This window comes from Salvelinus alpinus, chromosome 20, assembly GCF_045679555.1.
Source record: "Salvelinus alpinus chromosome 20, SLU_Salpinus.1, whole genome shotgun sequence".
NCBI classification, from domain to species: Eukaryota; Metazoa; Chordata; class Actinopteri; order Salmoniformes; family Salmonidae; genus Salvelinus; species Salvelinus alpinus.
Genome location: NC_092105.1, coordinates 28,102,304 through 28,123,584, shown reverse-complemented (window position 1 = coordinate 28,123,584; position 21,281 = coordinate 28,102,304). Strand labels below are relative to the sequence as shown.

General features: G+C 40.9%; 1 protein-coding gene across 3 annotated transcripts in view; it reads right to left on the bottom strand.

Moving 5' to 3' along the window:
- Positions 1-21,281, bottom strand: part of LOC139546618 (zinc finger protein 385B-like) — a 173,341-nt gene that overhangs the window by 38,744 nt on the left and 113,316 nt on the right. For all 3 annotated transcript variants that reach the window (XM_071355209.1, XM_071355207.1, XM_071355208.1), the window contains exon 3: positions 5,244-5,389. In XM_071355209.1, the coding sequence (XP_071211310.1) occupies positions 5,244-5,389 (146 nt within the window). The remainder of the gene's footprint in view (positions 1-5,243; positions 5,390-21,281) is intronic.

Genomic DNA, 21,281 nt, shown 5'->3' with positions numbered 1-21,281 from the left:
ATTTGACATATTAGTAAAGACAAGATTAAATTGAGAATACTCTGATGGGTGGAAATATGATCACTTCATGAGAGAACAGGGTGTGCAGCTTGAGGCAAGGAACAGAGCGCAAGATTTATTGGTAACTTTTTCAAATAGTCAATAGCCTATAGTCACATCATATATTTTTTGATTTTGGATAATTCACAACTAAATGAGTCATATAACTCTAAATCTAGTGTATAGGACATGTTTCAAATTATCACTTTTACGCTCAACACAGCCACTTCATATGCGCACTCGCCCCAGAAAAATATTATTTGTATTTTATTCAGCTAAGTTCAATTATATCATTCTTAAAACCATATAATTATAATATAAAATAATGGCACAGACTTATAAGCAAATCCTGTCTGCTAAATGAACTAGCCTACAGACCGCTGCTCCCAAGTGGCTAGCACTAAGGCACCTCGTCTTAGTGCTAGAGGCGTCACTACAGACACCCTGGTTTGAATCCACGGGCCATGATTGGGAGTCCCATAGGGCGGCGCTCAATTGGCCCAGCGTCATCCGGGTTTGGCCGGTGTAGGACTACATTGTAAATAAGAATTTTTTCTTAACTGACTTGCCTGGTTTAATTTTTTTTTAAATTTAGGTTTCTTCTACAGATTGTAAATTAAAAATAAACATTTTTGCTAAAATAATTATTATATTATTGATTGATTGACTATGGCTTTTCAAATCCCCCAGTATTGCTATCTGTAGCGTTAGTTCTAGGCAAATGTTGCAATTCTTCAGCCATTCCTGGACCTGTGACCAAAAACGAGCTACATATGGACAATACCAAAATAAATGATCTAATGACTCTGCCTCCTCACAACAGAATCTGCAGAGCTGGGAAGATTGTATACCCCATATATATAACATTCTTTTAGTTGCAAGAATTTTGTACAGTAATTTAAATTGAAAAATTCGAAGTTTTGAATCCGGCGTTGTTTTGCGTATCAATTCATAAACCATGTGCCATGGAATGGGTACATCGAAAATCTCTTCCCAACTATTTTGCAATTTATATGGCACAGCTGTCAGTTTTTTGGTCCTTAAATGAAATTGGTATATGTTTTTATTTATCACACTTTTCTTTAACCATTTATGTTCTTTAATGTTTTAATGTACAGCCTATGGCATGGCATATAGCCAGATAACATTCAGTAGGCCGACTCATATTCGGTTAATCTGAAATACATTTTCTTCATATCATAATGTTTCTTTAGACATGCCTAAAATAAATTATGGATTTATTGTGATGGTGTATGGATTTATTCTACTTTTTAAAATGTACTGTAGATGTTCCAAAGGCACACATCTGCGGCTTGTATGCGTGGAGGCCTGGAGATGCTAAACACGTTTGTGTTAATTAACGGGCAATTACAATGAGACCGGCAGAAATTTGCATGACAATAACTGTCTGACAAATTTGATGACCGCCACTGCTCTACTCACACCACAACACCATACCACACTACAAGAACACAACCCTAGAAAAGTGACTTTATCTATCATTCAGTGACTGATAATTACATTCCAGTGACAAGCAGGCAGAGAGAGCTGCAGGGGTAAGGGCAGGCAGGCATGGCCAGAGCCAGGCTGTTCAGAATGGCTGTCACTGTCCAAGGAATTTCAATTACACCTTGTTGTCATCCCTTGTTCACCACATCAACGCAAATAATAGGAAATCACTTCTGGTAAACAAATAGTTAACAAATAAACCTCACAACCATAGCTGCGGGAGAAATCTGAATAATTCTTTACAATTAATAAACAAACAAAAAAGCGGACCAATATAGCCGTCTGTAGCACAGGCAATAAAAACACTGCATCTTCCTACAGCACGCAACCCCTCTCACTCTATCACTATACAGGTTCATTAAATAGAGCAGGTAAAACATACTATAGTGTAGAGTAGATACAGTATGCTATCATAAATAATCATCAATTCAGCATGTCGATAAGGCACTCAGTGTGCCAGTGTCACAGGCCTAACTAAGACTGAGGATCAGACTTAGTGTGGGAAAGAAAATGCACTAATTCATTGTGGTTGACATGTCTCTTACCAAGTGCACCTTCTCTGATGTAGGTAATCACAGACTGAAAGCTTAGCAAATTAAAACAAAGAAATTGCATCTGATGAAATGTGCAGATATTTTTTCCGCTTGCCAATTGTTCTTTCAGTAGCCTAAATATTGTGTTTCATGGATTATATAATGAAAGCAGCTGCAGAGGTAAACAAAGACATCAATTCACCATCTGTAGGTTTTGTATTCCTGAATACACTGAGTTTCTGACACCTGCAGAGCGGTTTGTTCTCAACAGGTTTATTGATTCAGAACACACAGTAGAGTTACTACAGAACAGAACAGTGATGCTGCAACAATGAAGAAATCAGCCTGGATATGTTCCAACACCATACTCCTTCTCAATAAAAGGTTTACGATATGAAAATACATATCTTTTAACAACAGAACCCTGGAAGCAGAACATTTATTTTATTCTAAATGTTTTATTTTTTGGAAACATTGAGAGAGATCTGTCCACCACTGTTAACCTCCATTCCTTACATTACCATTATGACTTGGAATGGCTTGGAATGTCCTGTAAGAGGTCTGTATGCTACAGCTGTCTTGTCAACTCCTTATGGTCATTGCCATGTTTGGCATAAGGAGTTGGCAAGATAGTACAAACAGATCTGGGATCAGTCTAATGCATGCAGCACTTGATACAGTTCCTGTATTTAAACCATGTTACAGAATTAGAATTGAACCTGTTTATCCCAATGGTGCTAATAACAGCCTGTCGGGATTGGGTTATAGAGCACATTTGATGTGTGTGTTCGCACGTGCGTGGGTTCGTGTCTGCGTGTATTTTTGTGTGGAGCCTCACTGTTCTTCACGCTGAGTTGATGGGCACAGACACTAATTATAAATAGACACCCGCTTGGTGACATGACCAAAATAAACATGATTCTGCTTCACAAATTGCACCCTATTCCCTTGACAGTGCACTACTTTTGACCAGAACCCATAGGGCTCTGGTCAAAAGTAGTGCACTACATGGGGAATTGGGTGCCATTTGGGATGAAACCTTAGAGGGTGAATGCCTGGACAGGAAAAGCCGTTAGATTCTGTGCTGTAGTAGCCTGGTCCCAGATCTGTTTGTACTGTCTCACCAATGCCTATGTCATTGTGTTTGGTGTGTTAATGACCATAGGAGTTGGCAAGACAGCACAAACAGATCTGGGACCAGGCAATTACTGTAGCCCTTTCAAGAGGGAACCTCGGTTGTAGTAATCATACTTCTGAAAGGCAGAATACGGAAAAGATCCACAGTGAGACTATAGCTCAAATTCTAATGTCATAGTCAGGCTTTGGAGCATAATGTTGTTTTGTTGTCACTGTGGTTTTCTAGTGTCTTCCCATTGTTTCCAACCAGACAAAACCTCAGCAGAACACTCAATAAACAAAACGCATTCTAAATCCTTCTGTTTCTGTTCTGTTCTGTCACTTTGTATCGTATATTATTCATTACACTGGGAAATATTGAAAACCTTTTTCATCTACCCTGAGAGCTCATGCTTGTCAAATCACTTTTGTTTACACAGAATAGGCTACCGCCAACAGCACGTGTACTGTAAATAGCTTGGGCTGAATAGCTGTCTGTAAAAGGGAACAGAACTTGGCTACAGTAAAGCTAATGGCAAACAGGAGGATGAAAGATGGTAGCGTCCTAAATGGCATGACATTGCCTATATAGTGCACTTCTTTTGACCAGAGCATTGTGGGCCCTGGTTAAAAAGTAGTGCACTTTATACGGAACAAGATGCCATTTGAGACACCATCAGTGTGTTATATTCTGAAATTCGTTTTTTATTCAAAATGTCTTGAAAAATAAATGTCCCTGGATTAACTTGTGGAAAATATTTCATGTTGGTGTCATCATTATAGTCACACTGTATAATCAACATCACTCCCACCAACATGAACTCATCAACTCAGTGCACTACCGCTTAATAGTCAACGACAGCAGTAGAGCCATTATGTCAGGTTTAGATGGGTCTGTCTCAGCTAGTGGAAGCACACTGGACTGTGCTGAGATAAACTGGAGCAAGACCTGGGTTCAAATACTATTCGAAATCTTTCAAATACTATTGTATGTATGTTTGCTTATATGTTTATATGTTTGTATGTTTGCCACCAGACAAGGCTCTAGCCTTGTCTGGTGGACAGGGTTGGGACGTTTCATATGTTTCTGTTGGTTCTATGGAATCAGCCAACCTCAATCAAGCACAGATACAGTATTTTAAATGATTTCGAGTAGTGTTCAAATCCAGGTCTGAGCTGGAGACCAGCGCTGTGAGGCAGAGTGTTCCTGACAGTTTGCCGTGACCACAGGCGAAGATCTCAGTAACTTTGCTAAAGAGTGTTGTCACATCGGTCCATGGCAGGTCTGGGAACACAGGCATTAGCTGGTGAGTCCTCTTGCCTGCCTCTCAGCCCCTCTCATCAGAACAGTGTTCTGTCTGACTCTGCAGGTTGGAGAAGACATATAAATAGAATGGAAATCGGGTTAAAAAAGGGTTCTTTGGCTGTCCCCATAGGAGAACCCTTTTTGATTTCTGGTAGAACTCTTTTTGGTTCCATGTAGAACCCTCTGGGGAAAGGGTTCAGCTGAAGAACCCTTTTAGGTTCTAAATAGCACATTTTTTTCTCTAACTCTCAGTCGATTTTTCAGGATATGTCATATTTCCACCTGCCACATCAACTGTCAAAGTGAGATGTATTTTTGACAAGATAAAAGAAAGAATACATTTTTGTTCCCCCTTTAATTTTTGGAGGAGTGAAATCGATGCCTTGACGGTGGACTGCAGTGCTTTCTCTCTCTCTCTCTCTCTCTCTCTCTCTCTCTCTCTCTCTCTCTCTCTCTCTCTCTCTCTCTCTCTCTCTCTCTCTCTCTCTCCTTCTTTCTCTCTCTCATTCTGTCTCACTCACACTTCTGTTGTGCATTTGCTGTTAAGATTCTTAGGATTCAAACAAGAACACTGAAATCTAAGATCAATAAACTACAAGTACACAAGATGAAAGGACTAGCATCCAGGGGGTGCATCAATCTGCCTCACACTACAGAAACAGGAGATGGTCTCCTGTCCTATGGGACATTCTGGCTCGGGCAAGCATTACTTACAAGAGATGAAAGCAGCGATTTCTTACCGTGTTAAAATTAGGGAAGAGTCCCACAGCAGAGGACGTGTCCACTTGGTGGAAGGGCATAAAGGGTTTCATATCCAGAGTGGACTGCATCATCAGAGACGGAGTCCGCACCAAAGCAGGCAGCGTGTTGCTATGGCATGAACTTCCTGTGGAGATGGAGAGATAGCGAGAGAAAGAAAGAGGGACATGGAGAGAGATGAGACAGAGAGATGAATAGGGATATAGATGGAGAGAAACATGGAGAGAGAGGGACAGAGAAAAGAAAAGAGAGGGAGAGAGAAAGAAAGAGGGAGATGGAGAGAAATGTAGAGAGAGATGGAGACAGAGATATGAATAGGGAGATAGATGTAGAGAAATGTGGAGAGAGAGAGGAGAGAGAGAGGGACAGAGAAATGGAAAGAGAGAGGGAGAGAGAAAGAGAGTGTGGGTAAAGGGAAAAACAGAGAGAGAAACATTAACACATTTGAGGGTGGTGGGATGTAGGGTTTCTATACATAACATACATAAGAAGCTAACATGCAGAGAAAAAGAGCAGCACACACTGTGGCTGTGGGGAGCGCTGTGGCAGAGAATAGTGGAAAATAACTCATCATCTCTTAAATGAAGCAGAACCAACATCTCCACTGTCTCATAGGCTAGGCTAAGAAGTGGTGTGAATGTGACAAGAATATGAGCACCTATTTGAAGTTGGTATGCATGTGTATGGACAAGGTATGGTGTGATGTGAGTCAGCCTGGCAGGTAGACTGGAGGAATGGGGTAGTATGTTGGGGTAAAGGGATGGATCTAGGAGAATAATTATGAGTCTGGGACTGGGGAGATGATCTGGGGCATAGGATGGGAATGGGAATAGGGCTAGAGCAGCGAGCTCGAGCTGGGGCTTGCTTGGGATGGGGCTGGGGCTGGCTGGGGGAAAGAGGTTGGGGCTGAGAGCACGGCTCTGTGAACTGCCTAATGCCTGCCTGCATTATCCTGGGCTCTGTGAGAGAGGATGCTGCAGATGTAAACCTGCAGGGGGTTTATTCAGAATTTACAACATCATTCCCAACTAAACTCTGCTGCTTACCTGATAAATCACACAGCAGGCTAGTTATATCCTGCTCCCCACAGAACTCAAAGTTAACCTCACAATGAACATAGAATAGAACCTATAATAACCTAGATTATTCTCCCGTAAAGGGGAATATAAGCTTTTATCATTACGGCTTTCTGTCTGCCACTTATAATAATAGTATTATATACACACTGATACCCTCATCTGTAATACTGTCCAGACCATAAACAGATCATACCTGATGCAAGGCAGTTCATTGGTAACATAGTTAAATCTGCATATATCTACTTTATATATGTCAAAGTGAAATAAATGTTTTTTCTGGTTTACTTCAGACTTTCATACTGTATATATTATACTATATAAAAGCTTAATGGCCAAAGAAAGTTTATGGATCCCAGACCAAAATAAAGAATGATCTTAACTACAGTAGATAATCCACACAGAATTCAAAGTGCTCTTCTCTCCGTCTTCACTGCATATTATGCATGTTTGTTGGTGTGTGTGTGTTTGTGTGTATGTGTACAGGAGCTCATCTCAGGAGAGATTTAATAGCAGGTGAGAGGATGAGTAACAAAATTTAATTATCGGAAACCCACAAGCAGACATCTGAGTGCTGACACACACACGCAAGCACGCACACAAAAGCGCTCATGCACACACACAGATAGACACACCAACAAATAGGTGCTAATATTATTTTCAGATATTCAAAAGCAACAACATTTTTCAAAATGAAGAACAAAATAAAGCTATTGCTTCAAATCTCCCTTCATGCTCCCGAGTGGCACAGTGGTCTAAGGCACTGCATCTCAGTGCAAGAGGTGTCACTACAGTCCCTGGTTCAAATCCAGGCTGTATCACATCCAACCGTGATTGGAAGTTCCATAGGGCGGCGCACAATTGACCCAGCGTCGTTTGGCTGGGGTGGTGCGTCATTGTAAATAAGAATTTGTTCTTAACTGACTTGCCTAGTTAAATAAAGGTTCAATACAAAAAATACTTAATCATACTGTGTATAACGCCAAGAGAGTGTAACATTTCTATCTATGGCATCTGTGTTAGTAGCTGACACAGCAGGGAAACTCTTCCAGCTAATTTCATAGAAATTAGATCATCCATCAAGAGACATTGTGATTTAATAAAGCTATGCAGGAGATCACTGTGATGAAACCAATGTTTAACATGGAGATAAATATCTACTGAGGGTCTTGACTTTATACTGTACAGTATATAGAGATGTAATGTGATACTGCAATCTATACTGGAAAAGATAACCTGTCTTGTGATCATGTTGTCATAGAAGACAGATGGTTAGAACCTCTTGTGTAGATATTTCCAGTGTTTACAATAATTCAATTGTTTGGAATTTAGTTTGTAATTCGATTTAGTTTGAATTTAGTTTTTATGTGTCTGCTGTCAATGTGTCGGCTGTCAATTCATTATAACTGCATGAGCACGAGAACAGACATTTTACATTGGCAACCGACCCCCAACATTATGAAAGAAAAAACATATAATATCATGTGTGATCATATCATCCCAAGACCAAGAAACCAATAAACATTAGCATCACACAATCAGTAACTCATGCTTTGCTCATGTGATGTAAAAGTAAATAATCTCAAACGGCTTGTCCAACTTCATGCCAAAGGCTTCTCATTGTCAAAATGAAACCTCTTCAATACGGCCTTCTACGCTATGGCACACACACTTGTTATGTACTTAAATCACTGATGTCCACACATTCTGTAGTTTACTTCACTTGAATCCAACACCACAAAACATAAAAAAGATTGGGTAGAATACTATGTCTAATGCCATGAAACAGTAAAGGATGAAATCCCCTTTCCCAGGAAGAAATTATATAAACACGGTTGACTTTCAGTGTTAAAATTCATGGGTTTGTTTTATTACTATTTATTATTATTTATTGCATCAGTCTGATACCCATCTAAATGACTTAGCACAATGAAAATGTGTATCTTTGGAAGCGAAAACTGATTTTTTATCTGTGCTGCTTACTCAAACATGGTTATTTTGTTAACCTATAATAAAGACTATGATGAGAAACACATGCGAGACCTTTGAAACAGGCACCCCAGTTCATAGCAGTGATGTTTTTGGAGCTAACGTTTACAAAGCCGTACCAGCAACAACAAAGCAACAAAAGAACATGGCACTGTTCCAATAACACTTGTTGATTCTTTCTTATGAGAACAAACACAATTATGTCGTTATGAACATTTTATAGATCTGAAAACACAATGTAATAGATATACAGTGCTTTCGGAATGTATTCAGACCACTTGACTTTTTCCACATTTTGTTACGTTACAGCCTTATTCTAAAATTGATTAAATTGTATTTTCCCCCTCATCAATCTACACACAAAAATACGCGTGATCAAAATAATCTTGAAGCGTGGATTCCGATTGGTCAGACCAGCGATGAATGGTCCTTGTCACGGATACATCCTGTTTGAGTTTCTGCCTATAGGAGGGGAGAAACAAAATGGAATTGTGGTCAGATTTGCCGAACGGTGGGCAGAGGAGGGCCTTGAATCCATCGCGTGTTACATCTGCTCCTGCCACGCCCTCTACTTCTCACCCTGGACCTCCCTAACCTGCCACCACACCCCAGTGCTCTCTCTCTCTCTCTCTCTCTCTCTCTCTCTCTCTCTCTCTCTCTCTCTCTCTCTCTCTGCATGTTTGTGTGAGTGGAGAGAGGTGTGCTGGAGGCAGAGCAGATTCCCACCAGCTGCAACCTGTTCCATAATCAAGAACCCTACAAATACTCAGCTCTGTCACTTCCATGCTGCCAGATCGTAGCCTCTACTCAGTCAGTCTGCATTTCTAGCTGTTTGTTGCTGCATAGATTTTGTTATCCTGTTGTGCCTTTTTTCCCTAGCCACACGCTGCTTTTTCTCTCTGCTACAGTCCCGTCTGCTCTCTGGTACCTGTCTCCAGTCCCCCGTCTCCTCAGTCCTGCTTCGCTGCCCTGGATCCCCGCTCTACTGCTTCATTGGATTCCGCTCCAGACCTGCTTACCCGGTTCCTAATCTCTTTTCCCTCAGCCTCAGTCCGGATTCCCTACTACCCGCCCAAGATTCCCCTGGACTGCACCCCATCTCCACTCCCGCTTTATAATAAATACATTGTTTACCTATCCTTGTCTAGTCGTCTGAGTCTGCATTTGTGTTCACCTACTCCGCCCCGCGTAGCATAGCGGAAGTTAGAGTAGCAGTGATCCAGTGTTTTGCCAGCCCGGTTACTACAATCGATATGCTGATAGAATTTAGGTAGCCTTGTTCTCAAATTTGCTTTGTTAAAATCCACAGCTCCAATAAATGCAGCCTCAGGCTATATGGATTCCAGTTTGCATAGTCCAGTGGAGTTCCTTGAGGGCCGTCGTGGTATCGGCTTGAGGGGGGATATACATGGCTGTGACAATAACCGACGAGAATTCTCTTGGGAGATAATACGGTCGGCATTTGATTGTGAGGAATTCTAGGTCAGGTGAACCGAAGGACTTGAGTTCCTGTAAGTTGTTAAAATTACACCATGATTCGTTAATCATGAAACATACACCCCCAACCCAACCATACACCCCCAACCTTCGCACAAAGAATCCCGGTGGCTGTACCGAGTCCGACAGCATGTCCCCAGAGAGCCATGTTTCTGCGAAACAGAATGTTACAATCCCGGATGTCTCTCAGGAAAGCAACCCTTGCCCTAATTTCGGCTACCTTGTTATCTAGAGACTGGACATTAGCGAGTAATATAATCTGAAGCGGTGGGTGGTGTGCACGCCTCCGAAGTCTGACCAGAAGACCGCTCCATCTACCTCTTCTGCGGTGACGTTGTTTTAGGTCAGCCTCTGGAATCAGTTCGAATGCCTTGGGTGGTTCGAACAAAGGATCAGCTCTGGGAAAGTCGTATTCCTGGTCGTAGTGCTGGTAAGTTGGCTTCGATCTGATATCCAATAGTTCTTCCCGATTGTATGTAATAACACTTAAGATTTTCTTGACTGACAATGTAAGAAATAATACATGAAAAAAACGAAATACTGCATAGTTTCCTAAGGACTAGAAGCGAAGCCACCCTCTCTGTCGGCGCCATCTTGCCGACAGAGAAGGTAGTAGAAGCTTGAGTCTGGAGGCCAGTCCACTTCAGTCTCTGCCTGCCTGCCTGCCTGCCTGCCTGCCTGCCTCCTACCTGCCTTCCTGCCCTTCATTCACACACTGCAACACTCCCCTTCTGCCTCAGGCCAGGGCTAGTCATTAAAACTAGATGTAAGAACTGATGTACTGTATCTGTAACAGTGTCAACATGGTTGTTTATGTCTGTGGTAGTGAGAGAGTGAAGATGTGTGTCTAGTGTAGTAATGTGTTGAGAGCATGTCCTGTCTGTGTGGTCCTTACAAATAATTATCTTTCTTTCGATCAACCCATGTTGAATACTTGTACGTGATTCCTGCTCTGAAGAGCGACACATATTTTGAGTTGTTGTATTACATAAATCCAACGTATCCAAATCATATGTACCGTAAATATGTTTGCATGGTTGTCCAATTTCCCTGGTTCTGTAGTTCTATTCATTAGAATGTCATTTGAAAGAGATGTACTCGAGACAAGATAAATATTGACTATTGCTGTAGAACTCACGTCCCTTCAAAATAACTCATCAATATTCAGAATACAGAATGAATACAGCCCTGTTACCTGGGAAACTGTACTGCCAATGGTTATTAAATACCAGCGAGCTCATAAGTGGAGAATTTCAAACAGCTGTTAGTATTCTTAGTTGTTGATATTTACTTTGAAACACAAGCTTCATTTCTGGGGGTAAATCAGCAGCCTTTTCTCCAAGGAAAAACAATGATAAGAGACTGACACAAATAGCCAACAACCAAAATAATTACCGAGCAACCAGTGGTGAAAACCAGTGAGAGCCAGTGGTCTATATATACAGTATCAGTCAAAAGTTTGGGCACACCTACTCATTCAAGGGTTTTTCTTTACTTTTTACTATTTTATACATTGTAGAATAATAGTGAAGACATCAAAACTATGAAATAACACATATGGAATCATGTAGTAAACAAAAAAGTGTGAAACAAATCAAAATATATTTTATATTTGAGATACTTCAAAGTAGCCACCCTTTGCCTTGATGACAACTTTGCACACTCTTGGCATTCTCTCAACCAGCTTCACCTGGAATGCTTTTCCAACAGTCTTGAAGGAGTTCCCACATATGCTGAGCACTTGTTGGCTGCTTTTCCTTCACAATGCGGTCCAACTCATCCCAAACCATCTCAATTGGGTTGAGGTTGAGTGATTGTGGAGGCTAGGTCATCTGATGCAACACTCCATCACTCTCCTTCTTGATCAAAAAGTGCTTACACAGCCTGGAGGTGTGTGGGGTCATTGTCCTGTTGAAAAACAAATGTTAGTCCCACTATGCGCAAACTATATGGGACGGCGTATCACTGCAGAATGCTGTGGTAGCCATGCTGGTTAAGTGTGCCTTGAATTATAAATAAATCACTGACAGTGTCACCAGCAAATCACCCCCATACCATCACTCCTCCTCCTCCGTGCTTCACGGTGGGAACCACACATGCGGAGATCATCCATTCACCTACTCAGCGTCTCACAAAGACACGGCGGTCGGAACCCCAAATCTCAAATTTGGACTCACCAGACCAAAAGACAGATTTCCACCAGTCTAGAGTCTTGGCCCAAGCAAGTTTCTTCTTATTATTGGTGTCCTTTAGTAGTGGTTTCTTTGCAGCAATTCGACCATGAAGGCCTGATTCACGCAGTCTCCTCTGAACAGTTGATATTGAGATGTGTCTGTTACTTGAACTCTGTGAAGCATTTATTAGGGCTGAAATCTGAGGTGCAGTTAATTCTAATGAACTTATCCTGTGCAGCAGAGGTAACTCTGGGTCTTCCTTTCCTGTGGTGGTCGTCATGAGAGCCAGTTTCATCATAGCGCTTGATGGTTTTTGCGACTGCATTTGAAGAAACTTTGAAAGTTCTTGAAATTTTCCACATTGACTGACCTTCATGTCTTAAAGTGATAGCTGTCGTTTCTCTTTGCTTATTTGAGCTGTTCTTGCCATAATATGGACTTGGTATTTTACCAAATAGGGTTATCTTCTGTACACCACCCCTACCTTGTCACAACACAACTGATTGCACAACGCAATATGAAGGAAAGAAATTCCACAAATTAACTTTTAACAAGGTACACCTGTTAATTGAATGAAGCTGGTTGAGAGAATTCCAAGCGTGTGCAAAGCTGTCATCAAGGCAAGGGTTGGCTACTTTGAAGAATCTCAAATTTGAAATACATTTGTTTATTTGTTTAAAAGGATCGGACTGTTTTTTTCAATTTTCGCATAAAATGACATACCCAAATCTAACTGCCTGTAGCTCAGAACCTGAAGCAAGGATATGCATATTCTTGATATCATTTGAAAGGAAACACTTTGAAGTTGGTGGAAATGTGAAATTAATGTAGGAGAATATAACACATTAGACCACATTTTTTGGGTTACCACATGATTCCATATGTGTTATTTCATAGTTTTGATGTCTTCACTATTATTCTACAATGTAGAAAATAGTAAAAAAGAAAGAAAGACCCTTGAATGAGTAGGTGTGTCCAAACTTTTGACTGGTACTGTATGCTTGGCATCGATGACTGTACTGACTTAGAACAGTGAGCAGATGCTTGTCTGAATGCTGTCAGATGCTGTGAAAAACACATTTGATTCTCGTGAGAAAATCTCACTAGAGTGCAGCGCCATGAAATGCTACTTCCATTGAGGTGTTCAGTCTGAAATCGAGAGCGTTCAAAACTTCAAACTTTGCTCCCTCTCCAACACAGGTAAGTCTGTTTGATCAACATCCAGCCTACCCGTATATTTTACCTTGACTGTGGTTGCATATCAAATGGCATCCTATTCCCTATTTGGTGCATTACTTTTGACCAAAGCCCTCTGGTTAAAAGTAGGGCACTATATAGGGAATGGAGTGCCATTTTGGTCACAGCCTGTATTTTCAGAGAACACTATGTTCTCATGGGTGGAATGTAAACATTTTCATAATTTCATAATTAATAAACATGATTGTTTTTTAAAACGGTGTTTCTATGATAAACAGTTTTGTTATATTTCAGTTATCTGTGATGTATTAAAAGTGTAATATTGGGATGTCAACTCAGAATTGAATACATTTCAACTCTATATCTGATATGTAAGCCCATAACCATGTGTGTGAGGTGTATACTTTTGTTTCAAAGTAGATTTATTTAAGTCTACTAAGAAACACTCTGTGTGACCCTGATTTAGCCCACTGCAGTACTAATATGCTTATGTAAAAAATAAGTTAGGAGGATCCCCTCCTGCTGTTAGTGTTATGATGCCTTATGGAAAGACTTCAGAGGTCCACTGCAGAGATCCTTAATGGCTCATTTAATCTTTAAGTCTGATGCTGCTTTCTCAAACAGCCAGACTCAAAGAGCCTAGTCAGAGAAAGGGAGAGCCAGAGAGAGAGAGAGATAGAAAGAGAGAGAGAGAGAAAGTTGGAAAGAGAGAGAGAGAGAGAGAGAGAGAGAGACGCAGAGAGAGAGAGAGAGAGAGAGAGACGAAGAGAGAGAGAGAGAGAGAGAGAGAGAGAGAGAGAGAGAGAGAGAGAGAGAGAGAGAGAGAGAGAGAGAGAGAGAGAGAGAGAGAGAGAGAGAGAGAGAGAGAGAGAGAGAGAAAGAGAGAGAGAGACGCAGAGAGAGAGAGGTAGTGAGCTCATGGGCTCCTGAGTTCTTCTGCAAAAAGATAGAATTACAGTTTCATAAATGTATATAAACGTGAATTCTTTGGCAAGGACTTATTCAGCATACTAAACTCAACATCACAACCTTCAATACAAATCAAAATTCCAAACCTAAAACCTTGATTTTGGATAAAATTACTTGAATGGACTATTACTACTAAGGACTATCAAGAAAAAACATCTAACAAACCAAACCCTGCAGAAGAAACACAGCGGAACCTGGAAATACCGTCCAACACAACACTGAGTGAGTATTGTTCAGTCTGAACCTACTTCTGGAGCTAAAAAGTAAAAGACAATCTCTAGGTAATTTTGTTATATAAATCTTAATAAATAAGGCTACTTATATTCTGACCTACCAAGCTGCTAGGACAGAACTGACATCGCTGCAACTTCAATTAGCACTGAAGTGTGAAGTGAGAGGTGTGCAAATTCTTGAGCCTAACAATGGAAGGAGAGTTTCACAGCACCCCCCACCCAAATGCAGAGGCCTTTGAAGCCCCCGTGGCTTATCCCTTATCCCTGTCATTACAATACAGTACTATATATATATATATATATATATTAAAAATAACACTGCATGAAATAAGTACAAAAACAATATCCTCAAGGACAGTCCAGAGACACTATTTGCTGAATGCTACAAAGAGGGGAACGTAAGCAACTTCATTTTCCACACAGGGTATCCCCTTACATGGCACAGTGCTATAAGAGCACATTACCCCTATATCAAGAGAGAGGGTATTGGCCCAGGGTGGAAACTCAGAAGACTAGACATTGAGGAAATTGAAACAAACTCTGTCAACGTGTACAAGTCTGGGACAGTAATGGTGCAGGGCATCCTCACGCAGTTCCAGCAGGACTTTTACGGGATCAAAGTGTAACGCTCGTCTTCCTCCTCTTCTGAGGAGGAGTAGTAGGAAGGATTGGAGGACCAAAATGCAGCGTGGTGAGTATTCATATTTTAATAAAGAAAATGAACACTGAACAAAAACGAAACAGTCCCGTATGGTGAAAAACACAAACACAGGAACAATCACCCACAACCCACAATGACAAAACAGGCTACCTAAATATGGCTCCCAATCAGAGACAACGACTGACACCTGCCTCTGATTGAGAACCATATCAGGCCAAACACATAGAAACAGACAAACTAGACATACAACATAGAATGCCCACTCACATCACACCCTGACCAAACAAAACAAAGAAACATACAAAGCAAACTATGGTCAGGGCGTGACACAAAGAGAGAGCACAGCAGGAAAAGCTCTCTCTCTGTGATGACTCCCCCATCCTGAGTGAGTCTGATCACACCTCTTCAAACTGTTCTGCAGACAAGGATAGCACTGAACACACCCAGGTCCACAACTGCACTGTTCCTCCATCATTGAGAGAGATACATTCACAGAGCTGGAGAGAGACATGGTGGAGTTCAGAGAGCTAGTACACACAATCCAGACAGAACAATCCCACAAAACAGACCAGCACAACTGCTAATTTGGTATAGAGCACACCTAACCAACTCTCTTAAATTTGACAAAAAAGGACCATTTTACATCTGGCTAGAAATAATAAGGAAATGATCTCAACAGAGAAAAATGTCCTCATGTGTGCTACCTATATCCCCCTATTAGAATCCCCATACTTTAATAATGACAGCTTCTCCCCGCTAGAGGGGGAGATCAACAATTTCCAGGCCCTGGGACATGTACTAGTCTGTGGCGACATAAATGCCAGAACTGGACAAGAACCTGACACCCTCAGCACACAGGGGGACAAACACCTACCTGGAGGTGACAGCATTCCCTTCCCGATATGCCCCCCTTGACACAGCTACGACAACATAACCAACACAAATGGGTCACAACTCCTGTAGCTCAGTCGGACACTGGGTATGTACATAGTCAATGGTAGGCTTCGAGGGGACTCCTATGGTAGGTACACCTATAGCTTATCTCTTGGCAGTAGTACTATATACTACTTTATCACTGACCTCAACCCAGAGTCTCTTAGAGTGTTCACAGTCAGTCCACTGACACCCCTATCAGATCACAGCAAAATCACACTCTACTTGAACAGAGCTATGCTCAATCATGAGGCATCAAAGTCAAAGGAATTGAATAATATTAAGAAATGCTATAGATGGAAGGAAAGTTGTGTGGATATCTACCAAAAAAACTATTAGGCAACAACAAATTCAATCCCTTCTAGACAATTTCCTGGACAAAATGTTTCACTGTAATAGTGAAGGTGTAAACTTAGCAGTAGAACATCTAAACAGTACATTTGACCTTTCAGCTTCCCTATCAAATCTAAAAATGTAAAGCATACAACCTAAATAAACAAAAAAATTGACAAATGGTTTGATGAAGAATGCAAAAACCTAAGAAAGAAATTGAGAAACCTATCCAACCAAAAACATAGAGACCCAGAAAACATGAGCCTACGCCTTCACTACGGTGAACCACTAAAACAATACAGAAATACACTACAGAAATAGAAGGAACAGCACGTCAGAAATCAGCTCAATGTAAATGAAGAATCCATAGAATCTAACCACTTCTGGGAAACATGGAATACTCTAAACAAACAACAACACGAAGAGTTATCTATCCAAAACAGAGATGTATGGATAACCAACTCCTACAATATTTTTGGCTCTATAACATAGAACAAAGAACAAACAGAAAAAACATATACATGATCAAATACAAATGTTAGAATCAACTATTAAAGACTACAAGAACCCACTGGATTCTCCAATTACATCGAATGAACTACCTGGCCTGATGACTCCTTGCTGTCCCCAGTCCACCTGGCCCTGCTGCTGCTCCAATTTCAACTCTTCTGCCTGCGGCTATAGAACCTGACCTGTTCACCGGACGTGCTAACTGTCCCAGACCTGCTGTTTTCAACTCTCTAGAGACAGCAGGAGCGGTAGAGATACTCTGAATGATCGACTATGAAAAACCAACTGACATTTACTCCTGAGGTGCTGACCTGTTGCAGCCTCGACAACCACTGTGATTATTATTATTTGACCCTGCTGGCCATCTATGAATATTTGAACATCTTGGCCATGTTCTGTTATAATCTCCACCCGGCACAGCCAGAGGAGGACTGGCCACCCCTCATAGCCTGGTTCCTCTCTAGGTTCATAGCCTGGTTCCTCTCTAGGTTTCTTCCTAGGTTCTGGACTTTCTAGGGAGTTTTTCCTAGCCACCGTGCATCTACACCTGCATTACTTGCTGTTTGGGGTTTTAGGCTGGGTTTCTGTATAGCACTTCGTGACATCAGCTGATGTAAGAAGGGCTTAATAAATACATTTGATTGATTGAATGAACTACAGGACAAAATACAAACCCTCCAACCCAAAAAGGCCTGTGGGGTTGATGGTATCCTAAATTACATTATAAAATATACAGACCACAAATTAAAATTGGCTATACATAAACTCTTTAACATCATCCTCAGCTCTGGCATATTCCCCAATATTTGGAACCAAGGACTGATCACTCCAATCCACAAAACCTTGGGAAAATCCTCTGCATTATCATTAACAGCTGACTCCTACATTTCCTCAGTGAAAGCAATGTAGTGAGCAAAAGTCAAATTTGCTTTTTACCAAACTAAATTATGACAGATCATGTATTCACTCTGCAAACCCTAACTGACAAACAAAACAAGACAAAGGCAAGTCTTCTCATGCTTTGTTGGTTTCAAAAATGTTTTAGACTCAATTTGGCATGAGGGCCTACTATACAAATTGATGGAAAGTGGTGTTGGGGGGAAAACATACGACATTATAAAATTAATGTACACAAAAAAAAAAAACACACACATTTCTTTTCGCATGCCCGGGGGGTGAGACAGGGATGCAGATTAAGCCCCACCCTCGTCAACATATATATCAACAAATTGGCGAGGGTACTAGAACAGTCTGCAGCACCCGGCCTCACCCTACTAGAATCTGAAGTCAAATATCTACTGTTTGCTGATGATCTGGTGCTTCTGTCACTAACCAAGGAGGGCCTACAGCAGCACCTAGATCTTCTGCACAGATTATGTCAGACCTGGGAAATCTCAGTAAGACAAAAATAATGGTGTTCCAAAAAAGGTCCAATTGCTAGGACCACAAATACAAATTCCATCTAGACACTGTTGCCCTAGAGCACACAAAAAAAAAATACATAACTAAACATCAGCGCCACAGGTAACTTCCACAAAGCTATGAACGATCTGAGAGACAAGGTAAGAAGGGCGTTCTATGCCATCAAAAGGAACATACAATTCGACATACCAATTAGGATCTGGCTAAAAATACTTTAATTAGTTTAACAGAACGTATTGCCTTTCATGGTTGTGAGGTCTGGGGTCCGCTCACCAACCAAGAATTCACAAAATGGGACAAACACCAAATTGAGAATGCATGCAAAATTCTGCAAAAATATCCTCTGTGTACAATGTAAAACACCAAATAATGCATGCAGAGCAGAATTAGGCCGATACCCGCTAATTATCAAAATCCAGAAAAGAGCCGTTAAATTCTACAACCATCTAAAAGGAAGGGCTTCAACAACCTTCCATAACAAAGCCATTACCTACGGTGAAATTAACCTGGAGAAGAGGCAAGCTGGTCCTGGGGCTCTGTTCATAAACACAAACAGATCACACAGAGCCACAGGACAGCAACACAATTAAACCAAACCAAATCATGAGAAAACAAAAAGATAATTACTTGACACATTGGAAAGAAAAAACAACAGAGCAAACTAGAATGCTAATTGGCCGAATACCTGACCACTGTGACTGACCCAAAATGAAGGAAATCTTTGACTATGTACAGACTCAGTGAGCATAGCCTTGCTATTGAGAAGGGCCGCCGAAGGCAGACCTGGCTCTCAACAGAAGACAGGATATGTGCACACTGCCCACAAAATTAGTTGGAAACTGTGCTGCACTTCCTAACCTCCTGCCAAATGTATGACCATATTAGAGACACATATTTCCCTTAGATTACACAGACCCACAAAGAATTCGAAAAACAAATCCAATTTTGATAAACTCCCATATATTAGGTGAAAAACCACAGTGTGCAATCACAGCAGTAATATGTGTTACCTGTTGCCACAAGAAAAGGGCAACCAGTGAAGAACAAACACCAATGTAAATACAACCTATATTTCTGTTTATTTATTTTACCTTTTGTACTTTAACTATTTGGACATCAATACAACACTGTATATAGACATAATATGACATTTGAAATATCTTTATTATTTTGGAACTTTGTGAGTGTAATGTTTACTGTACATTTTTTATTGTTTATTCCACTTCTGTTTATTATCTATTTCACATGCTTTGGCAATGCCCTTAAATTGAAATTGAGAGAAAGAGAGAGAGAGTCAGAGAGAGAGGGAGAGAGAACTGGAGTCGGTCAGAGTCAGAAAGAGAGTTAGATACAGTATTTAAATCAGCCTGACCCAAGCTTCATGTCTGTTTCATCTTCTTGTCTGGGTCCTGGGAGGGAGGAGGGAGTCTCAGAGCAACCCCACTATCCTGTCTTTCATTGCATTGCATTGCCTTGCCTTGCAAACCCCCCTTGTGTTATGTATACCTGTTGTATTGGGGTATTTGGAGTTTGTAGACTTATTACGTGTTTGAGTTGTAACACTCAAAGCTCTGATCTCATCAGTCTCCATCTGTTTCTAATACTATCTCAATAAAGCTTCCAAGTAGGAAAAAACTACATGATGGTTGAGAGATGAGAGTTGTGACATTTTCTGCTCTGATGGAGTGAAGGGTTTGACCCCCCTGTGGTGCATTATGGGTGCTTTCGGGCACACCTCACAAACTAGCCATCATTTCCTCCCTCCCTGCTCTCCTCCACTCCACTCTGATTACAGTTGACAATGCCAAATAAAATGGAGCGTGTTGTGGAATTGCTCTTTTCCCGAAAGGCTACCAGACCCCATATCCTCTCCACCCTCTTTATCAAGGCTGGGAGCATATATTCTCTGTGACTCTGGCAAATTAAAGACAAGATGGAAACATGAATGGTTATTTATCATTATACATTATGCAGACTGTAGATGTTCAATTAGGCTTCAACAATAAGACCCTCTAGCATTTGATATCAAGAAAATACTACACAGATCCATTTGAAATATGGATATAAATAAGTATAAAATGAAAATGCTTTTATGTTATGGCAAAAAAATTAAGCTTATAATTGTTCTAAACAAGAATAGCATTATCATAGTAATAGGAGAAGATAAATAGGAATCTAATCTCGTCCTATTGTGAGAAGGGAAATGTGCCTTTGTGGTTGCAAGCCGTTAGGCATATCATATTCATTTTCAACCTTCAGTTGTTTTTCCACGGCCAGTGAAATCATATCACTAAGGAGGGAAAATAAAATTATAGGATTACAGTCCTTGTGTATTACACTGTTAGCTAAGGTTCATGGCCAGCACATCTTAGGATAGAAGTTTCGACTAGGCACTGATCTAGAATCAGCTTGCCCTCCCCAAATCCTAACCTTAACCATTAGAGTAGAAAATCAAATCTGACCTTAAATCAGTGTCTTGGGGCAACTTTATTTTACTCCGGTCAGGACATAGCTACACACAGCTATTATTGGAAGGCTGTCGACCCAGGCATCTATTCCTTTTATAAACAGTTAATGTATTTTATAATGAGTTTGGCTGTTGTCAGGGCTCCAGGGGCAAAACATATATATGTGTGACACAGTCCCACACAGATGGTGACATAGATGGGGCCAAGGCCGAGGGCCAAGACATGAGGGTTTGTTTCTCAATGGGGAAAATGATCTGTCTAAGAATCTGTCTTTGCCAAGTGAGACTGAATCACAACTCTAATTCATTATCTTGGAAGCACAACCTATGGACCAGTTGTGTGTAACGAGAATTTTATGGGGAAAGGGACATTGCCTATCAATAATCTTCTTGGTTGGCTCACTCTCACCCTGGGTTGCAATGGTGGTAAAAAAGCCAAATGCTTCTCATTCTCTGTTCAATCGAGTGTTCTTTCAGTGGGAAAAGAAAAACGTTTTTGCGTCGTGAAAGGTGTTCTTTCGAGGCTTTACCATCGAGTCCCTCCACAGCCCTAGACAT